Source organism: Eulemur rufifrons, chromosome 11 (assembly GCF_041146395.1).
Source record: "Eulemur rufifrons isolate Redbay chromosome 11, OSU_ERuf_1, whole genome shotgun sequence".
NCBI lineage: Eukaryota > Metazoa > Chordata > Mammalia > Primates > Lemuridae > Eulemur > Eulemur rufifrons.
Window position 1 is genome coordinate 4,973,575 of NC_090993.1, and position 22,859 is coordinate 4,996,433.

Here is a 22,859-nt window from a genome sequence, read left to right on the forward strand (position 1 = left end):
ACAATAATTTTGCCAACAGTGACTATTAGAGATCTGATAATCATGGGAATAAATTATGTATACTTGATACATAGATACACTTAATGGAATTAGGACGTAGTCTATGTTTAGTCGATGTTTATTACAGCTCATGGCGTGGTGGGAAATATGGGGAAAGAAGAAAGCAATGGAGGACTTTACTCTCAGATGGACTGTGTATTTTAAAATGCAACTTTTGTTCCAGGATGGTCAGGAAACAAGTTTCTTCTACAAATGGAGAAAATTGAATTAAAAAAAACCCACCCCTCTTCTTTCTTATTACGTTTCCTACTCCTGTCCACAATTCCAAGAGATGTGCATTTCATAAGAGAAAAGATGTGAACGTAGATGTATACACATAACAAACTACATAACTATCAGGGGGATATAGCATAAAAGATGGCCAACATGAGAGAGTTGTCAGGACACGGAAAAGCAGAGCATGAAGTGCCTTATCAGTAGGAGCTCTTCTATAGCAAGAAGCCAAATGGGAGAAATTAACAGGTACATCAACAAGGCTAGAGACGCGTGGCAGGATAATTCTGGTGTTTGCCGGGTGTTCCCAGAAGCGACAAAATGGTCTCAGAAAAAGTAAACTTCTTTTGTAACTTTCTGGAGTGTGATGTATGGTAAAACATGGTCATTGTGCAAAAACTGCCTCCATTTCAAATACTCTCAGGAGCCTGGAACTTCGAAAGAAAGGAACGGTATCTTCGTCGTGAATGTAATCCTTCACGGCTTCCCCAAAGTCATTGAAAACTACTATCCCAGGAAGGGTGGGATTGGAAGGGGGCATCTCGATCCCCCCGCAACCTGTGTGCCGCGCGTGGATGAATGCTCACGGCCGGCGGTGTGGACGGCTGTTGGGAGAGGTGCTGTTGGACTGACGGCAGTCTCCCGGGGTGATCGGGAATGGCTCGTGTTTTGCATTGACCTGGACCCTCTTCCGCGAGGCGCAGGGGGTGGGGCCCGTCCCCGCCCGTCTCCACGCTCTCCGGGCTCCTTCCACGCTGGGCGCCGCCCACCTCGGGGGCTTCCAGGTGCGGGCCCTCGCGCCCGGCCCTGCTTCCCCGAGGGGCTGCGGTGGGCGCGCGGGAGGAGCGGCCGGGAGCGGAGCCTCGGCTCCCGGGCCTCGGGTGCCCGCCACGGGCCACGCGGGCGCGGGGGAAACCCAGAACTTCCCGCCCGGGAACGACTGCCCCCGCTCCCGGCTCTGGCTGGCTGGGGGGATGTTCTCGCGAGAGGAGAGGGGGCGCGGGGCGCCGCGGGTTTGGGGGCGCGGGGAAGCCTGAGGACGAGGGCCCGGCAGGGAGGGGAGCAGAGGCGGCGGGCAGGGCCGGGGACGCGGGGAAGCCGCTCCCGCCAGTCGCCGAGAGCCAGCCCCTGACGTCAGGAGTTTTCCTCAAAGTCAACAACAAGCCCCGCGGCGGCGGCGGCGAGAACCGATCGGCGGCGGCCCCAGGAGGGAGGAAGGAGGGGGCGGGGAGGCGGCGGGGGTCCCCCAGGCGAGGCGAAGCCCGCGAGAGGAGGCCGCAGACCCCCGCCCCGCGCCGGGCGCGCCCCGGGGCCCAGAGCCGCCGCCCCGCCGGCGTGACCCGGCTCCCGCCGGAGCGGTGTTTTCTGGTGATGAATTGAATTTGTAGCCGATATCCGATTCCCATGTAGAGTCTCCGCCTCCTCCTCCCCCCGCCGCCGCCCGCCCTCCTCCTCCCTCCCCCTCCCGCCGCCGCCGCCGCCGCCGCCGCCGCCTCCGCCTCCTCCCGCTCCAGCTCCGTGGCCGGGCCCGGCCGGCTCCCTCCCTCCCTCCCCTGCAGCCCTTCGCCTGCCCTCTTGCTGGCCGCTCCGGGCTCCAGGGGGCCAGAGGCTCTGTGGGGTGGGGGGAGGACAGGAGGGGAGGAGGAGGGAGGGGGGACCCCCGAGTCGCCCCCTCTCCTCCCCCCGCCCCCCCAGCTCCATCCTCCGCCGCCGCCCGAGCAGCTGCGGGGCAGCCGCCGCCGTCGCCTTTGCAGGTAACAGCCACCGCCCCCCACTCTCGTCCCCCTCCCAGCCTTGCCTCCACTCCCTCCGGGCCCCCGGCCCCGGTCCTCCCTCCCCACCTCCCTCCGGCGGGGGGGTGGCGGCGGGGTGGGGTGAGGCGGGGGCTTCTGGGTTGTCACCGCGCCGGGGGCGTGGGCGGGGGCTGGGTCACGGGAGGCTTTGGGTGTGGGTGTGGAGGCCGGGGGATGCCCGGCACGGGTGACACCGACACCCCCCTACTTTCCGGGGGTAGCCGGGGGGCGGCGGTGCGCAGGGGGCCGGGGGAGGGGTGTTCCCGGCCTAGCGGTACCGTCTGTGTCTGGGCTGCCCCGGCCCGGCGCCTCCGATCTCTGCGCAACTCTCGCTCCTTCCCCTCGCCCCTCCCCGCCCGGGCCGCGCGGCGTGGGGAGGGGGCGCCCGCTTGGCCTGGGGGTGGCGGCGAGGTTATATAACGCGTGGAGCGCCCGGTGTCAGTGTGTTTGGGTGGGGGGGAGGGGGCCGTCTGCCGCGCGCCCTGGCGCTGGGGCTGTCTGTGCGCGCGGGGTGGGGTGAAGGCGAGGATGCACAGGCGTCCCCCGGGGTCTCCTTCCTTCCCCCACCCCACCCCGCCACCCGCGCGCAGGAAAAGACTGCACTGGTGGGGTGGGGGGTGTGTGTGGGAGGTGGGTAACGTGCTCGTCTGTGTTTTTAATAGTAGTGGGGTTTTGATCCGCTTGGGAGTTGTGTGCTAAGAATAGAAATGTGCGGAAGATGCTGGGTTTGGCTGATCCAGTGATGCTGTCGCTGCTGGCGGCGGCGGCGGCGGCTCTGGCTGCAAGTAAACAAACCAGCCTCTTCCTCGTCCACCTCCTCCTCCTCCTCCTGCGCATCGGTCTGCATCAGCCATGATGCTGGTGGGGCCCTCGGTGCCCAAAGTTGAAGCTTAGCTGGTCGCTGTATTCACCCTGCTGCCCAGGCGGGGTCACCCCTTGTTTGGGATTTCCCGAGATTCTACAGTTAGGCTAGAGATACCGAAGCTCTTTGGGGCCAGGTTTTTCCAATACCGGTTATTTACTGTTTATCTTCTGAAAGCAGAGGAGGCTGCTTACCCATAAGTCAAAGCTGGGATGCTAACATTTCTTCCATCAAAATAGTGTTGTTATGAAAATAAAATCAATTCATTTCAGCAGTTGTGGTATTAGGTTGCAATTGATAAAGTTTCAAAGTAGAAATTCAACGATGAAATCTATGTATTTATATTGATTAATTTTTAGTTCTAACAAAATGTTCACACTTTGTTTTTCGTTCATCTTGAGGATAAAATAAGGACTTTTTGCAGTTAATACCTTGCCAGTTGTCTGAAATCATCAGTTTAGACATATGTTACATACTTTGTAAAGCATGGTCATATTATATCTTTTAGTGGAACTATTATCAGTAGACAACCACAGAGTTTTTGGTAGAAACTGATTAGATTAGGTAATATATTCACTTTAGGAAATAGTTGGAAAAGCCAAAGGTGGAAGAGTGCAATAAAAATGGTTCAGGAAGTGAAGATTTGTTTTCAGAACTTGAGTATCATTTGTAAAATATGTATAAATAAATATGAATATTCAAGAGATGGTTATCTAAAACATGAAAATATTTTTAAATTAAAATATTTACTTATTAGTAAATAACTGGTTTTCCAAAATATATGCCTGAATATATATGGAGGATATATATCAGGATTGTAAATTTTTTCCTGTTTTTCCAATATATAAGCTTGACTTTGAAAGTTCACCAAGAAGATTGTACTTGAAGATCTGCTTTTTGTTTTTCTTACTAGGGTTGACCCCAATATCTTTGATTGGCTTGAGCTTCTAATTTTAAAGTGAGAGAGTACATATATTACATGAATGAGACAAACGTTGGAATTTAGATGAATGTAGGGTTTTAGTTTTTGCTTGTATGTTGGTATTGTGTATTTGCAGTAGTATTTTTATAGTATTTTAAAAATACCTAGTCTGAAATAATTCTGCAAAAAAAATTATGAAACTGTTATTCATATTCATTTTGTTCCAATTCCATAATGATTAGTGAATTGTTTTCCAGCTTAAAATTACTTTAACTTTTAGTTTGATAATCTTGACATTGATCTGTGAAGTTGTAGATAGATGTCAGAGTACTTTAAGGTTTGCTTTGGACCTTGTTTGTGTGATTTTATAGCTATAATATTTTAAATAAGATTTCATTCATTTGACAAATAGAGTGTTGAACTGTGTCTTGGTTTGATTAAAAACTTTTAATATTTACATTTCATTTGAAAGATTACTATCATTAGAGAATTTGTTTTCAGAATTACTGCAAATCTAAATAAACATGTTTATTAAACTTATCAGGGAACAAATATACTTAGCATAGAGTCTTGTGGAAAGTAGGGACTTAGGATTTTTTTTAAACACTGGCTTTTGATTTAAATACACAAGAAATTTTCTTACAAAACTTTAACAGAAATTTCCAACTATCTGGGTTTCTTTAAAATGGGGAACCTGTTTTACAAATTGATTTTGTGGAAGTTTTAGCTTTTGCTTAAACTTTGCATATTTTTGTGAAAACATGCTACACTTTCTTTTGTTGTTATCCTTTTCAGTTCAAGAATTTGTCCTTGGGAAGATAAGGCAATTACTGTTAATAACGTGTTAATTGGATTTTTAGCATCATTTGATAGGAGCATGTCTTTATAGGGTGATTGTTTAAAACATTAAAAAAGTAATTTAAAACCATTTTAGATTTGAACAACAAAATGCAAGAACAGAAAACCAAACTGTTTTATTTTGACCAAATCAGTCTTGTAATTTGACTTGCATTTTAAACTTAATATAAATTAATTATGTACATAATTAATTTTGTAGAAGATTTGTGTTAACATATTTAAGTTATTTAAAGTAGCTCCATTCTTAATTCCAGGTTCTAGCATGTGCATCAGTACTTTAAATCCTAGCTTCACACAACATGCACTTTTTTGGAAAGCTAACCCTGAATCATCTGATGTTAATAAATATTTTGTCATGGTCTTTTACATATGATAGCACTAGATTCAGTCTAGACTTAATGTTAACCAGTACCTGGTGAGCACTTGCCATGTGCCAGGCACTGTTATATGTGCTTTCCATGTATTACTTCACTTAATCTTCACAACAAGCCCTGCTACACTTTTCAAAGTGATTTTCACATGAGAAAAACTTACTATGACATTATAAAAATGTTTCATTTTAATTTTCCTAATTCTGCAATGCTTTTAGGGTTTTCCCTAACTTATTTATTTGTACCTATTATTAGAGTTCACAGGGACAATGCTAAATTTGGATAATAAAGTGCAATAATTTCCACAGAATCAAGTTAAAAAAAAAAGTGTTGACTGACCCATTAACATTCCTTTACATTTCATTTGTTTCAAATGCCAAATTAAATGCTTCACATGTTTATATATTTTTGATGTCATAGTCTTTCATCAAATTACATGTAAACTCATTTCCTCTGCCAGGCAATCTTCAAATAGTAGTTGGTAGATTAATATATAAATTAATATATGCTTCTTGACATGTAGATGTGCTTTTTAGTTCTGTTTCTTTTCAATACTGTTTATATTTATTTATCACCAACTGCATGGATTTCCCATTTCTAAATATTCCAAAGGGAAAGTAAAAAAGACTTACTAGAAGAAAACACTAGAATATTTTCAAATGAGAATTTTTCTTTTTTTCCTCCCCATATTAAGAAAGCCTCTGCCTATATTTGGGGGCTTGGGGGATGGGAGGGTAAGGAAGATAGCATTTTGTCAGTAACAGAGCTTAGCCCAAATTTTATGTTAGTTGAATTGCTGTTTCAATGTTTTATCTTCCCCACTATATATTAAACTTTTGAGGGCATGAACTATGTATTGTCATGATACTGTCTCTTCCGGTGCTATCTGTCTATGAAGTAGATACTCAGTAGATTTTTCACTTGAAGAATCATAAATAATAGATCTGGAAGAGCTATAAAGCTATTTAGAGTTTACCTAATGCTTTTATTTTTATGGCTAAGGAAACTGAGGCACAGACTTAAAGTGACCTTGTATAGCATTACTCTGGGTGGGGCAGAGTTGGGAACAGGGACCCAAGTTTTTTGGTCTGCCCTATACTCTTTCTAATTCACCAGTGTGATGAACTTTGTTGTAGGATTCCATCCCTGTTGGTTAGCTCTCAGTTTAATCTGGGGTAAAGTCAATCAAGCTGATTCTTGGCATTTGATGGACCATATATCCGTTGTATTTTATGTGTATGTATGGATTTTTAGAATTTTATAATCAAGAAGGTCCCCAAGACAGATTTTAAAAGGATTTTTACATATGTATTAGAAAACTGTGGCCAGTTGTGCAATTGGTAGCAGTCTTCAACCTTTCCATGTTGTTATGGATGCCTTTCCATGGAGACAACTCACACTTTACATGAGAAATGGAGGGCATAATTTGTCAGTAGCTTGTTCAGTGGTTTAGGTAAAACAGAGGAATGTAATAAGCACATCTCCGAGTAGTTTCAAGTTAGAGTATTAAATATATCACCCAGCACAAGCTGCTTTTTTTGTTTTTAATAATGGATGTGTTGGCCTTCAACTGGGGTGGGGAAAAGGAGAAAAATGCTTCTTGTTTTTGTGGATAAGTTTTAAAGTTTATAAAGTTGGTTTTTAAGAATTGGCAGTTTGGAAGAACTGATACTTTGAAAGTTAGAAATTTCACTGATATTTATTCAGGTGTTTTGCCATATTCTGAAACTCAGTGAACATACCTATAGAAAGGGTTTTAGAAAATCTCACAAAATGTATTATTGTAGTGTGAAGAGAGAAAAGCATCCAAAATACACAGTTTATATGGCTCACTAGTCTATATAATGTGTTTTTTAACAGGAAAACTACTTTTAAAGTAGAGACAGCTGCCTTTGAATTATTGAAGTATAGAGTACGTTGCCTTGAATTTCCTTTCCACTTTAGTATGTTTTCTCTCCCTCAAATCGTTTTAAAAGTATCTTATAGTATTTGATACTATATGTATTTATTATGTATTTATTTGATATATATTAGTTTCACCTATTTCTTGAAATCAGAAAATGCCCCAGAATTATATTGTGGTTACCCTTGACCATTATTTGTATTTCACAGTAGTCACATTCTATTACTGTATTTGAACTTTAGTTGTCCTTTATTAATTTAGTTTGGCCAGCATATATAAAGTATATAAAAAAATTTGTGGTGTGACGCAAATACATTCTACACAGGATTAATTACGGTCAAAGTTTATCTATAGAGAAGGTTGTATTATTGAATTGTATTCTGGCTTTTTAACTTAGAAATTAACATGTAGGAAATTATTAACTATGGATTTTCTTATTTGTAAAAAAGAATTACTGTGTGCCTTTTAAACCTTATGTTATTTTAAATTTATTTTAAAAGATTTTGCTTTATTGGACTTTTGGAAAGTAATTTGACACTGAAAAAGTGTTCAGAACTATTTGCAAATGTTAATTACATACTTTTGAGAGTTCATATTGTGTTATTTGATAGAAAGCATACCAAACTGATAGAAGACCTGAAAAGTTGGTAGTCGTCCTGTTACTTGTCGCTAACTTACTATAGTAACTTTAGGGAAATAATGTTATCATTATTGGTTGATCACTGTTTTCTTAGGTTCAAAACTGTGGACGTAAAGGTACTATACAGATTTGTTTTTTTAGAGTCAATGGAGGTGATATATATGAAAGCTTTTTGATAACAAATTATAAGTTTGGAAAAGATTTAAAAAAATACTTTGTTTTACTTGCCTGCCTGTAACTCAGTATAGTTCTTATTACAGAGTATATAATACATATTTATTGACTGAATAAATATATATTATATATTTGAGTCAATATTTTTAAAAGATGTTTGAAGTTTAATTATTTTAAAATTCAATGTCTAGTTACTATAAGTAAACAAATATCTTTTACAAATTCTTAAAAATAGTATTAAGAAAATATGCCATTCTTTCCCTTTTTTCTTCCCATAATGATAAATTTGGGTAGTATTGTTGCTTGTTTTGTTTGGAGTTGAAACTTGATGATCTCAACAAAAATGATCAGAAACTGTCAAGAAGAAAAGGATAATTTTAATGTGTTCTAGTCCTTGCAATTAATGGAGGTCTGTTGGAAACATACTTTAACGAATAGGGAAGAGTATTTATTAATTTTAAATATATATAGGTGCTTCTGTAATGTTTTAATTCAGTTTGGTTTTTAAGATGGCTTAATACCATTCTCTGTTGGCCTATGATATTTATTTGCTTGGCCTATCCTTTATTAGTTATCTAAAGCTGCATCTTCATTTCTTCATCCACCCATTCATTTATTCCATATTTCTTGAGCATCTCTGAAGTGCTAGGCACTGTCAGATTGCTTTACTAAATTGTAATATGAGTGAATGAAGTAAAAGATGCGAAATGTTGTAAATTGTAAAATGACATTCACATGCAATTATTATAATCAAATTCTCAAGCAGTCAGTTCTGAATGAAGATACATTTAGTGTAACTGCTTTGTGTAAATCCTAAATTGAATCTGTCAAGAATTTTGTGTGAAACTTTTTTTAAGAATGGGAAAAATCAGATTATTCAGCAATGAAATATTTAATGCAATAGGCTTGAAAAATAAACCAACTTTTGTCTGTTGTAGCTCATTGGATAGAACACATTTCTAGAAAAGTTAGAGCTGTGTAGAAGGAGGTAAAATTTGGTGTACGCTAGGAAACAGATCAGTTCCAGCTTATCTTGTGGATTAGTGGTTTTAGTAATCTGGAAGACTTGAGTGGGAAAGTGTAGATGCCTTGGTGCAAGAGCATGGGTGCTGTGGGAAAGTTAAATCAAAGAACATGGTTTATTGTTTAAAACAGTCAACAGTATTGTTTTTGTATACAAAAGACAGCATTTTTTCTAACTTACTGATCATAATTCTTGGGTAATCTACCTATGACTGATGTTCAAAGAACATATCATTTTAGCCGGTAGAGACCCAGGAGCAATATTTAAAGCTGAAATTTAGGATTATGGGTAGCGTTTGATAGTAGTTTAAGTGCAAATGGATAAAGCCATCTGTATGATGCTTGGGTTCACTGGTCCTGATGACGATTGTAAATTTTGTTCTATTGATTTAACATACATTTTAACAGTTTAATCTTAAACATATGAGCACTGATAAAAAAAGTTTTTATGTAAAAATCTAGTTTTTAGAAACTTTATTATAAAACAAAAGTCATTGATTTGTGGGTTGTCTGGATATTTCAGTGTGTTTTCTACCGAAGAGGCAGTGCTAGTGGAAAGAGCATATGCGTGGCTGTCTGGTCTTGGTCCTGCCATAGAGTGGCTGTGTGATCTTGGACAAGTTACTTCATCTGTCTTGGCCTCCATTTCTTCACCTGTAGAATGAAGGGTCTCTCCAGCTCTCAGGTTCTGATAATGGGCAGGGAGAGACAAGATGGCTGCCCAGAGACACCAGCTGCCAGATCATCTCAGAAAGAAGGAAAAGTTTTAGATGAAAAAGAAAAAACAAACAATCATAGATCTGGTGTAATTCTGAGGGGAAAGTGCCAGAACCTACAAGAGAACCCACAGGAAGAAGTTGCGGAGCAGAACAAGCAGCAGCAAGGTATCTCGGAGTTCAGGGAGAAGGATGGGTGCAGTGGTTTGCTTCTCCCTCCCTCCCATCGCTGGCAGGCAGCAGGCTCCCAGCTGCTGGAGAAGAGCCTTTCTACCCTCACCAGCCCAAAAGCTGCTGCCGCAGGGGAACTGGGAGCTTCTTGAGGACAAAGCACCAGCCTGCCAGCCCCCTTGGGGTTGCTTCCTGTCACCATGGACATGAGCCGAGACAGCAGGAACCATATTGCTTCTCTACCCACTGTGTGCCTGTGTGCTTTTGTCTTCCCCAGGGGGGTTCAGCCCCTCAGTTTTCATCCAGCTTGATACCACGTAAACATTTCCCAACTCCAGCCCAGACTGCAGGAGCCACAGGGGCTGGTGGGTCCTGGGAGATCTGCGTGACTCCTGAACCTGGATGTTCCAGGTGGGCTGCCTTCTGGAGAGAGGAACAGAGACAACCAGAGTGCTGGCTTTCCTCCATCCAGACTCTTTTCCTCCCTTTCCCCTCCCCTGCCAGTGGCTGCTGAGAGAGATGATTGAGCCAGGGTTCTGAGAAGCTGCTGCGTCCCCCCGTTGGTGCATACACTACACCAGGGCGTCCACAGAGAGAGTGGCTCAAACCCTTTAAAGACCTGCAGAGGACTAAGGGGTGCTGGGACTGTGAACTCCCTTCTCACTGGCCCTCCCCGGTGCTGCTTGCCCACTGGCTCCATCAGGACAGGGCACACCCCAAAGCGGAGGGACATCAAACCTGCCTGATCAGCCCGTAGGCAACTGGGGACCAGCATGCTTCTCCCTGGCATGGCCAGAGATTGATCTTCAGGGACCTGAGGACAGGCCCACAGGCCAGATCCTGTACCCCCAGGACTCAACTGTGTTGCTCGGGGGCACGGAGAGGAGATTGGTTAACTAATCTCGAGAGCCGAGGGAGCTGGCATGGGCAGAATTTACAAGAGAGTGCAGTGTGGGTCCTAGGCTGCAGGGCACTCGTGGGGCACCTGTCCACCCAACAGGAAAGCCATGCTGTCAGCCCAGGGTGGGACCCTGGACAGGGAAGCTCTCAGCTCACAGGTCCATCATCAGGGAGCTCAGCTAGTTTGAGCTCCTGCCTGCAGGAGCCCCACCTCCATAAGCAGACTTTCTGGCTAGGTGTGGCCACTTTAGCCACTTTAGCCCCTCCCTGGTGACTTTCCCCAGAACCTGGGAGCAGACCTTTGAGCCCTGCCAAAATGGTTACCTTATCAGGTTTTGTGGAACCTGAGGGCAAGCTCACCGAACTCAGCCCTGCCCAGCCTCGCTCCCCTACCCACCTCTGCTGTGGGGGAGAATAAGGACTAACCTGGAAGTTCCAGGGCCCCACCCACCAGCCAGGGTGTTTGAGTGCTTCTCTTGAGGGGTTAGAGCTGGTCGCAGGTCCCAGAAACAACACTGCAGCTTGTTCCTTCCAGCAAGTGCCACCTCGTGACAGGGAGATCAACTTGCACAGCCCTTTACAGCATTTACTGACTCGGTCATACAAAGGGTGGTTGATTCTTACCCACAAGCACCACCTGCTGTCTCAGAGGTTAAACTGGGTGTGCCAGCGCCGTTCACACTAAGACCAGAGGGTGAGAAAGGATTTCAAAGATCCCCATCCTCCCTCATCAAAGAGAGACAGGGAATTTGCCCACACACAGTTCACCACAGCTGCCACCTACAGACAACCAGCAGCTGAGAAAACCATCACTCTAAGGATATCCATAACCAAGGCATCCATCCAGAACCTAGATTGCCATCAAAGCAGCCACTAACAAAGCCAAAGGTTCTTACCCAACATATGCTACAGACACTCCTTTAGAAGTGTGTGGCAGGAAGAAGCACCATCTAAACAAAAGAAAATCCAAAAATTAGGAAGTGACAGCTGTCCCGGATGAGAAGGAATCAGTGAAAGCACTCCAGAAGTATGAAAAATCAGAGCAAAAGGACACCCCTAAAAGGGAACACCAGCTCTCCAGCATTGGATACCAACTAAAATGAAAATACTGAAATGACAGATAAAGAATTCCAAATATGGATTGTATTATCTTTCGAAATAGTCAAAAATAAAGAACAGAATTAAGAGGAATGAATGAATCCTACAAGAAATATGGTATTATGTAAAACGGCCAAATACAAGAATTATAGACATCCCTGAGGGTGAAGGAAAAAACGTACAAAGGCTGGAAATTGAGGAAGACTTCCCTGGTCTTGCTGGAGATACAGACATCCAGGTACAAGAAGCTCAAAGTACACCTGGGAGATTCATTGCAGAGAGGCAATCACCAAGATGCATAGTCGTCAGACTGGCCAAAGTCAACACGAGGGAGGAAATCCTGTGAGCCATGAGATGAAAATACCAAATAACTTACAAAGGCAAAGCCATCAGGGTAACGGCAGACTTCTCAACTGAGACCTTACAAGGCAGAAGGGGTTGGGGCCCCATCTTCAGTCTTCATAAACAGAGCAACTGCAAGCCTGGAATTTTGTATCCTGCAAAACTAAGTTTCATATATGAAGGAGACATAAAGGGTTCTTCAGATAAGCAAACACTGAGGGAATTTGTCAAGACCAGACTGCTCTGTAGGAAATACTCAGAACTGCACTATACGTGGATCAGCACAGTAGACGGCCATCAGAGTAAAACCACCCAAAAAGCTAAGGCTCAGAGCTCATATAAAACAATAGCACAAGTGGTAAAACAAAACAGTAAAGGTACTACCCAACAGGATGAACAGGACAGCATCCCACACATCAGTTTATCAGTCAACATGTACGGTCTGAATGCCCCACTCAAGAGACATAGGCTGGTTGAATGGATGAGAAAATACAGCCCAAGTATCCAGCAAACACATCAACACGCAAGGACTCATACAGACTCAAGGTGAAGGAATGAAAAAAAATATTCCATGCAAATGGAAACCAAAAGAAAGCATGTGTAGATAGCCATTCTCATATCAGATAAAATTGACTTTAAATCAACAATCGTAAAGAAAGACAAAGATGATCATTATATAGCTGTAAAGGGAGCAATTCAACAAGAAGACATAGATATCCTAAATATTTATGCATCTAATACAGGAGGGCCCAGATTCATAAAGCAAACCCTACTAGATCTAAGCAAAGAGATAAACAGCAGCATCATAATTTCTGGGCCCTTAAAAACCCCACTGACAGAACTGGACAGATCATCCAAGCAGAAAATAAACACAGGTAAATGGGACTCTAGAACAAATAGGCCTAACATTTACGGAATATTTTACCCCAAAACTACTGAATATACATTGTTTTCATCAGCACATGGAACATTCTCCAAGATTGATCATATCTTAGGCCACAAAACATGTTCCAATAAATTCAAAAAAATAGAAATCATACCATGTATCTTCTCAGACCACAGTGGAATAAAACTAGAAATCAACTACAAGAGAAACACTCGATTCTACACAAAGTCATGGAAATTAAATGGCCTGCTGCTGAACAGTTATTGGGTCAATATTGAAATTAGGGCCGGGCGCAGTGGCTCACGCCTGTAATCCTAGCACTCTGGGAGGCCGAGGTGGGCAGATCGTTTGAGCTCAGGAGTTCGAGACCAGCCTGAGCAAGAGCGAGACCCCATCTCTACTAAAAATAGAAAGAAATTATATGGACAGCTAAAAATGTATATAGAAAAAATTAGCCGGGCATGGTGGTGCATGCCTGTAGTCCCAGCTACTCGGGAGGCTGAGACAGGAGGATCGCTTGAGCTCAGGAGTTTGAGGTTGCTGTGAGCTAGGCTGATGCCACGGCACTCACTCTAGCCCGGGCAACAGAGTGAGACTCTGTCTCAAAAAAAATAAAAATTAAAAAAAAAAAAATAAATAAATATTGAAATTACGATGGAAATCAGAAGATTCTTCGAACTGAACGACAAAGGGGACGTAAGCTATCAAATGTTGGGTGAAACTGAAGACCGTTATTCTAAGTGAAGCATCTAAGGAATGTAAAAACAAGCACCACATGTACTCACTATTAAATTGGAACTAACCAATGAGTACACATGTGCACAGAGGGAAGTAAAACTCAGTGGAAATCAAGTGAGGGCAGGAGGAGGAGGGGATGGGCAAAAACCTACCTGATGGGTACAGTGAACACTATCCGGGTGATGGGCACACTTACAACCCTCATTCAAGCATAGCATAAGTGATCCATGTAACCAAAAAATATTTGTACTCTTGTAATATTTTGAAATAAAAAAAGATTCTGATAATAAAATGTCCACATCTAAAAACAGAATCAGTTTTGAAAATACTTTTGGAAAAAAAAAAAAAAAAAAAAAAAAAAAAAAGAAAATACTTTTGTTTTTCTAGTGTTCTTTATAAGGATATTGTGATATAAATCATTTTAATAGGAAAGTATATATTTATGTATGTTTATTGGATATGTATTATTTTTTGTTTTTACTAATGATTATCCTGGTCTCTCTTCCATTTCCAATCCTAGGAACAGTAAGATACGAATTTTCTTTTACTCAGATTATATAGTTTTAGAGTAAGAAACGAAGAAAGGCTTTAATAGATGTCGAGCCCCTTGCTACAAGTACTACCAAAGTGCAGCTCTTGCATCAGTGTTCCCCCAGTGTTTAACAATTCTTTATGTACTATAAGGAGTTAACCTTGTCAGTTACTAAGTTCTATATTATGTATCATGCCACCAGTTGATCATATTGGGTTCTTCAGGATGTTCTACCAATCAAAATAAAATGATGTTAGGAATCTTTACTAAAGGTTTGGTTTTTTTTTTTGCCTGTTTTTAATGGCAAGATGGGTCTTGCCTTGAATTATGTGGCCATTTCCTATGGCAGTAATAAGTTTAGGCTTTGCTGAGATAAACAAGTTATACATATTTCTTTATTTTAGAATCTTTAATATGCTCATAGCGACATTTCAAGAGAAGGACATGGTTTATAGAATTTCCCAAGCTTATTTGGCCATAGAATTTTTATTTTTTTTAAATCTTTTCATTATTTTCCCTGAATTTCTCTAACTTAGTATTCTGTCAAACATATTTTGGGAAAATACATCCACATTCTAATGTCCCTTTTTGACTCTCTGCAGCGGCAGAGGCTTATGATTATGATTTTGAGGAGTCTCGGATTTATGTCTAGGATTTATGTATTTGTTGCTGTCAGTTCCGTGACACGTGACAGGGTGGTCTTCTATCCAGCCACATAGCCTTTGTCAGCCTGTTAAGAAGATGTTTAGTCTTGACTCCTGACTGGTAAATGATTAGGCTCTGTACTTAATTTGCATTGGAGCAAGACCTGTAATCTAGTTCAGTACTGCTAGGGAGCCTAACCTTGAATTTACTGCTATGTATTATTTATCAAGACCCAAGTTGAGAGAGTATGGTTGTGTAGTCCCATTTTTCTGGGGTTATCTCAAATTTTTACCTGTGTTTCTGGACCACATACTTTGGTCCCTTTCTGTGCAAGTGCTTTTATTAATTTCACATTGGCATTTTCCTTTATAGTTTGAGAGGGACAATAAGAAATAACTCTGTAAAACTCATTGGCTGTATCTGTAAGGGTGTTTTTTGAGGACTTCATTACACTACAAGTTGTTTTATGAAGACTCATGGGATAGATTTGATTTTTGTCCCAGAAAGAGTTGTATTTCTTCTGAGCAACTTCTTTTTTTTCTTTTTAAAAAAAGATTTGTGGATACTGTAAATGTTAAAACTTATTGTTTCCTTATTTGCATTGTCTTCTTGACAGATTTGTGCCAAATTTGTGGCTCATCTTTCATAAATATGAAGACTTTTACTCAGCTTCTTTTTATCTTAAGACAGTATAGTTTTGGGATTAATAATGCAGGATCTGGAGTCAGACAATCTAGGTTCAGATCTTGTCTCCATCGTTTATTAGCTGTTTTAAAATCAGGTAAGCTGCTTGAACTCTGTGAATCTCTGTTTCCCCATCTAAGAATTGGAGTTAATAGTACCCTGATAGGATTGTAGTGAAGATTACCTGAGAATAATAGACGTAAACACCTATAACAGTTCTTGGCACATCTTGAATACTCTATTTTTTCTACTTTCATATTTCCTTTGTTTCAATTTCTTTATCTACTTTAAAAATTAATGGATTTTATATTATGTCGTCTAACTAAAATACTTAGCGGAAGAAGTCAGCGTAAGAATACATAAATGTTGTTTTTTTGTCACATTGTATTTTACATAAAATATAGCAATTAAAAATATTCACAATAGCTTTGCCATAGCATTTCTGAAATTACAGGAATTTAGGTCACTTAACTTTCATTTTCTTCCCTTTTCACTTCAAACAAACATCACTGCACAAATTTTCTATATTATTGAGGTAGGTGTGACTGGTTTTCTTAAGACATTTTTTTGTTGCAACCTTTTAGGTTAAAAGTTTCACTATCATTTGAAATCTGTCATAAGACTGGGGAAATGCATTCATTATAGAACTATTTAATAAATAAGTTCCCCAGTTTGAAGAGCTAGACTTTTATGTGAGGTCAGGCCAGTTGAAGACATTTACAAAGAATTAGTTGTTTGTTATTGCTATGTGAGTTGCAAGAATGGAAAAAAAAGAAATTCTTTCTTCAATACTTCCTTCCAGGCTGAGTCATCACTAGAGAGTGGGAAGGGCCGCAGCAGCAGAGAATCCAAACCCTAAAGCTGATATCACAAAGTACCATTTCTCCAAGTTGGGGGCTCAGAGGGGAGCCATCATGAGTGATGTTACCATTGTGAAAGAAGGTTGGGTTCAGAAGAGGGGTAAGTGCTTCACAAAACTGAAAATAATATGATTGGTAAGAGTGCTCAACAGTGAGTGGTGTCTTGGAAGCTGATCTTTTTTTCTGATGCTGTTAAAATAAACTGTGACATGCTATGTCTAGTAGGAGAGAAATAATATTTAATGTGTGTTAGGAATTTTCTTGCTATTTAGGAATTTCTTTATAATTCTTGATTTTGATCATTTATTTTATAGTTATGAAGTTAGGTTTAACTTTCTGTTTCATTGTATGTATGCATGTTACAGAAAGTTAGTGTATTTTTCTCTGGTGTTCACATGCTCTATACTTTGGAGAGATGTCTTTAGAATCATTTAATATCTAGAAAAGTTCTATCTTATCTGCATTTAATGACATGTAAATATGTAAAAAAAAGAATTCAATAAAGCCAGTTTGGATGGTGGCAAGGGAAGAGCTTAAAATAGTAAAGGGGGAAAGGGTTCACCCACAAACTCATGGATTAATCCCATAAATTGGGTAAGTAAAGTGCTGATGTAAAAGGCCAAAAGGAAGACAAGGATTTTTTTTGTGTATGTGTTTGTTTAATTTCGTATTTTCATTTTTTCATTATATACTTTTAGTATTTCTTGTTCACTGCTTCTTTAGATAAATAACTTAAATGCATTATTATTTTTTATTATTAAAGGAAGAACTCTTCAATGTAAAGCTTAGTTTATCATCTGTGAGATCATCTGCTTATGTGGTCAATATGTTTATTAGAAATGCAGAGTTTAGACTAATTGCTAGGCAACTGCTGTTTACCCACGTGGCCAAGTTGAGTAGGATGAGGACTGTTCCTCCCAATCTCAGGACTTTTCAATTCCTGCATATCTACTTTCTGGTTAAGAGTTACCTCTTAAATATTGATTTTTAATATTCCTTAAAGTTCTATAGTTAATATCTATGCAAAAAAGCTGTTGTCAGTAGTTAAATGTGATTATGCATTATTGAGTTTTTAGATCAGCCTTATCAAGTTGTAATTTACATACAATAAAATTAAGCAATTTTAAGTTACAATTTGGTGAGTTTTGCCAAATACATACAGTGGTGTAACAAACACTACGATTGTAACATATAGAATATTTCCTCTACCCCAAAAATTTCCTTTGTGCCCCTTTGCAGTCCAGTCCTTGGCGTTCAACCCTGGCAACCACTTACCTGCTGTTACTATAATTTAGCTTTTCTAAAATTTCATGTAAATGGAATCATGCAATACTAGTGTTTTGTGTCTGGTTTCTTTGACATAGTGTAATACTTTTAAGATTCATTAATATTGTTGTGTGTATCATTAGTTCCTTTTTATTATTGAGTAGTATTCCATGGTCTGGATATATCATAGTTTATCTCTTCAACAGTTGATGGAAATTTGGGCTGTTTCTAGTTTTCGGCTAATATGAATAAAGCTACTATGAACATTTGAGTGCATATTTTTGTATGCTGTGTTTTCATTTGTCTTGGGTAATAACCTAGGAATGAGATTGCTGGGTCATATGGTAAGTGTATATTTAACTTTATAAGAAGTATGTGTTTAACTTTCTAAAACCTGCCCAACTGTTTTCCAAAGTGGCTGACCATTTGTATTGTTAAGTTTAATTTCTTTCATGTTATTCTCATGTTATAAATTTGGACAGCATTTTCAGATTTCAGTGCTTTATGAAGGTGATTGTTTTTTGTTTTTTAACTTATTATATTTGTATCATTTTCTCTACTTTGTTTTTTTGGGGGATGGCAAATCACTTGAACCTTTTGGAGTTTTACTAATCTTTAAAACAATGTTGTGAGGAGTAAATGAGGTAATAGAGTGGATGTAGTTTGACAATTTTAACACAAATGTAAGCTATTGCCATCTCTACATGTTTATCAAGGCTTCAGAGTGGTGGTGTGTTTTTTTTTTTTTTTTTTTTTAGACAGAGTCTTGCTCTGTTGCCTGGACTGGAGGGCCGTGGCGTCAGCCTAGCTCACAGCAACCTCAAACTCCTGGGCTCAAGCGATCCTCCTGCTTCAGCCTCCCGAGTAGCTGGGACTACAGGCATGTGCCACTATGCCCAGCTAATTTTTTCTATATATATTTTTAGTTGGCCAGATAATTTCTTTCTATTTTTGGTAGAGACAGGGTCTCGCTCTTGCTCAGGCTGGTCTCGAACTCCTGACCTCGAGCTGATCCACCCATCTCGGCCTCCCAGAGTGCTAGGATTACAGGCGTGAGCCACCGCACCCGGCCCAGAGTGGTTCTTGATTGTTTAATGAGTTGTCTTTTCTCTGAAATACCTTAACGGAAGGTTAGTATTTGTGCATGAAATACAGAAAAAAGAAAAAATGAATAAGAATTTCTTAGTGCTTTTGTCACAATGGTCAGGGAAGGAAGGTTCTAATGATTGTGTGTGTGTATGTGTTTAATTTGAGAAGTAATAGTCATAAAACATAAGAATTTGAATAGTACACAAAAGGTATAAAAGGAAAAGTAAAAATCTTTCCACCCCTTTACCTCTTTAAACTAGTTTCTCTCCTCAGAGATTTATCATTTTAGCCCTTTTCTGTTTTTATTCTTCTGATCATTATTCCTGTTTTATATATAATACACTAAACTTTGTTTTATGGTTAACCAATCTTAAGTAATCTGGTATCTCCTCCTTGTGAAAAATAGAAGAACTTTTAATACCTATTCTACCTTGTTCAGTATTTTTTTTGGTTGCCTTTATGGTTAAACTTACAGCTGTTGGACAGTTAACTTGAGAAAGTACTTAGACATTTTGTTTAAACTTGTCACTTTATAAGTCGTGAAAAATTAACACCCCTCACCTTCTTACCCTTGAATTCCTCATATTCTCTTCCCCATTTATGTCAACTATAACATTTATTTTATAGTCAAGGCTTATAATAGTTAGATTGTTGATTGTGAAAGCAGCAAACAATATTATGATTATGTAAATAATACTTACTGCTAAATAAAGTGGTGGGATCCCTAGAGAATAAATGGATTTCTTAACACTGTATTGGTACTGAAGATCCTGTCATACTTTAATTTGCCTTTTAGTTTGGACAATGACTGTTTTTCCTGTATTTTCTAATTGCTATGTTTCCCCCCCTCATTGGGAGAAGAGCGCATGCCTTCTTCAACATATGGCTTGGTTATCCAGTGTTTTAATCAAACTATTTGTTTAAGTTCTAATATGAAGTGACTTCTTTCTGGGTATGATTCTCAGCTGAGAGCATGTTATTTGATTTAATTCTCAGACAGATTCTGTGCTTTCTTAGATCTCATGTCTTTCCTCTTTTTGTTTTAGATTTACTTTACAGCTTTTTAGAATACCTCCTGAAGTAATTTTTTCAGAATTGTGCATGGCTGTTTGTCAGCATGTTTGAAAGTGTCTTTTTCACTTTCACACCTGATAACATATGTTGGCTGAGTATAGAATTCAAATTTAAAATGGTTTTCTTTTGGAATTTGGAAGATTGCAACATTCCAGTGCCTTTTAGTAACCAGTTTTACTCATAAGAGGTTTGATGCTAGTATTAATCATTTCTTTGTAGGCAGCCTGTTTTTGTTCTCTGGAAGCCTTTTGTGTTTATAAATCTTTATCCTTGGAATTAGGAAATTTAAGGACGATGAGTTATAGTTCTTTAAATTTTTATTTTTATTTATTTTAGAGACAGGCTCTCCTTAAGTTGCCCAGGCTGTATTCAAACTCCTGGGGTTCTAGTAATCCTCCCACCTAAGCCTCCTGAGTAGCTGGGACTACAGGCTATAGTCCGTTTTTATTAACCCTGTAAAATGTTTGGTGACTCCTTTGAATATGAAGATTTAGGTCTTTCTTTTGTTCTGGGAAATCGTCTGTATTTCTTTGATTATTTCTTCCCTTGTATGTTCTCTGCATTCACTCGTTCATTCATTTTTTAATTTACTTTCTAGAGCTTCTATATCAATCTTCTGTTTCAAAATTTTTCTTTTCATTTTCCATGTCTTTTTTTCCCCTCATTTTTTCTGGGACATTTCCTTGACTTTTTTTATCAAACCCCTTATTGAATTATTTATTACAGGTATTATTTTATATTTCTGGGAACTTTTTCTAGTTCACAGTCATCTGCTCTTATAGATAACAATCTTTAATCTTAGGATTAATAAATAAATAAATTTTATCTCCAAGTTTTTCTCCTCTTTGAATAACTCTTTCAATTTGTTTATTATGGTTGCTTTTTGGTGATGTTAGTTTTCTTCAGGTGTTTGGTGATCTCTGTTTGATCTTGTTTGCCTGTACATTTATGAAAGGACTGGATTCACTGGGAGTACCCTGTATTATTTCTCCCTTTCTTTATGATGCATTAGATTCACTGAATGAGAGTTTGTGATGGTGGTAATTAGCTGTACTCTTGAAAGCAATAGTTGAAATACTAGGGGAAACCAAATTTAGCATTTTTTTCTTCCACTAGTCTTAATTTATTTCTCTAGAGATTTTCAGTATTATTTTAATGATAATTTTGTGTTTTAGTCAAGTAAATTTCATTATATAGTCTGTTGTTTTTGACTATATTTTGGTTCAAGGAATTTCTTCCAAAAGAGCAAGATTGTTTACTGCCTGTTTACCCTGGGCAAAATATTATTACCTGAACTTTGATGTACTCATTTGAATATACATATAATATCTGCTTTCTCTATCTCACAGTGTGGTTGTAAGCATTATGAGATAATTTGCATAGGGAGTGTTTTAAAATTATGTACTCTATTAATAAAAGATAGTGATATAAAAAGTTATAGTCATTACTTTGAATATTAGTCTTTTTTCTCAAGTTTGTATTTATGAATCAGTTTTTGTTAGCTCCTTCCCAGATATAACCTGATTCGTACTTTTAATGTGAATAAGTTGCTTTTCAGTAAATTTCTTCTTAGAAAAGGAAAAATAAAGGACTTAAAGATAAATATTGATATTATGTAGGATAAATGCTTTCTTAATCTTGGTTATTAGTGGCAGATCAATAGTAAAACTTTTTTTTCCCTGTACTTTTCTGTATGTTTGAAAAACGATGATATTGAGAATAACACATTAACATAATTTTGTTGGTGTTAGAAATGACAATAAATGAAATATCATGTAGCAAACATGGAGTAAAGTATTGTCTGCATTTTCCTTCTTGATGGACCTAGGAGCACTCCTTATAGTTTAGTTGCATATGAGCATAAGAATCTATATATATTTTAAACACTTACTAAATTATTTTGTTCAAAAACCAGCCTGTAGTTATGTTCTAGGTGATTGTAAATCTCTAAAGTAGATTTCAAAAGTTTTGTTTTAGTTTGCTCCATTATAGCTAGTGGTAATACTTACTGTGAAGAAACTTAGTGTGTTAATAAAGTAGGATATTTAACCAGTTTAAAAGGTCTAAATTATAGAATTAAGTAAATTGCAATAATATTAATCAAGGGCTTATAATTTTAAAATTTCATTTGCTTAATAATATTGTTTTTTAAAAACCTGAGTAGTCTTTTATAAATGTGGAAAGTCAGTTCCTTCCTAATAAGTTAAAATCTAATGTATGATTAGTTAATTCATAATGTTACTATTTTGACATTGGTACAAATCTAAGAGGTGGTTTTATCATTAAAAAAATTTTCATTGATGAAAATGCTACATGACTGTGTTAATTTCTTATACTTTTTGTTGTATTAATATCTAACAAATTGAACTTTAATGTTTTTTGTGTGTGACCAGTTTTTTGTACTTTTAATAATTTTTTCCCCCAGTTTCAATTCAGGGATATCCATAAACTCTGTCCTTTGAATGATATTTATTTTATATTCTGTGAAATGGTTTACTTAGATGAACTAGAGTGTTAGTATTTGGTAGTTCCAAGCTAAAAATTTTGTGTCTGTGAGTTACCTCACAAGATAGCTTAATCCTGCTATGCAAAATATACTTTAGTAACATAAAGATTGTGAGCTGGCTTATGTTGTAATGTGTGATTGTTGTGATCTAGTCAAATTTAAGAAGTTGTTATAGAAAACAAAACACATTTTTGTGGGTGCTTATCTAAATCCAGAGGCCTTTTCTTCTTTACTTAGTATGTACTCGTGCTTCTTTTTGTTCATGTCTTATTTACAAAGTGACTTTAGAAATAAATTATAAAGTGATTAAGGAGAAAGAAAAGGACAGTATGATTTCCTGTTTACTACCTAGCAGCAAGCTTTTTCCATAGAGAGTAAAAGGTTATGACTGTGTAAACCACATGGTAGATTACAGAAGCTCACTTTGACTGTTGAGGTTATAAATGGGGAATAAACATAGGAAAATTAAATTTATTTTCTAATGGCATTGAAACTCTGAGATTTAACTAATGTATTTACAATAACGTGAAATT

General features: G+C 39.0%; 1 protein-coding gene across 3 annotated transcripts in view; it reads left to right on the forward strand.

The window, feature by feature from the left end:
• The first annotated feature begins 1,029 nt into the window (after positions 1-1,029).
• The window catches only part of AKT3 (AKT serine/threonine kinase 3), a 234,091-nt gene continuing 212,261 nt past the window's right edge, over positions 1,030-22,859 (forward strand). Inside the window, exons 1-2 of one of the 3 annotated variants that reach the window (XM_069484547.1) lie at positions 1,030-1,058; positions 16,334-16,491. In XM_069484547.1, the coding sequence (XP_069340648.1) occupies positions 16,446-16,491 (46 nt within the window). In that variant the 5' untranslated portion in view covers positions 1,030-1,058; positions 16,334-16,445. Of the gene's footprint in view, positions 1,059-1,828; positions 2,028-16,026; positions 16,067-16,333; positions 16,492-22,859 lie in introns of those variants that run through there. The other 2 variants (XM_069484548.1, XM_069484549.1) reach the window with 2 other exon arrangements.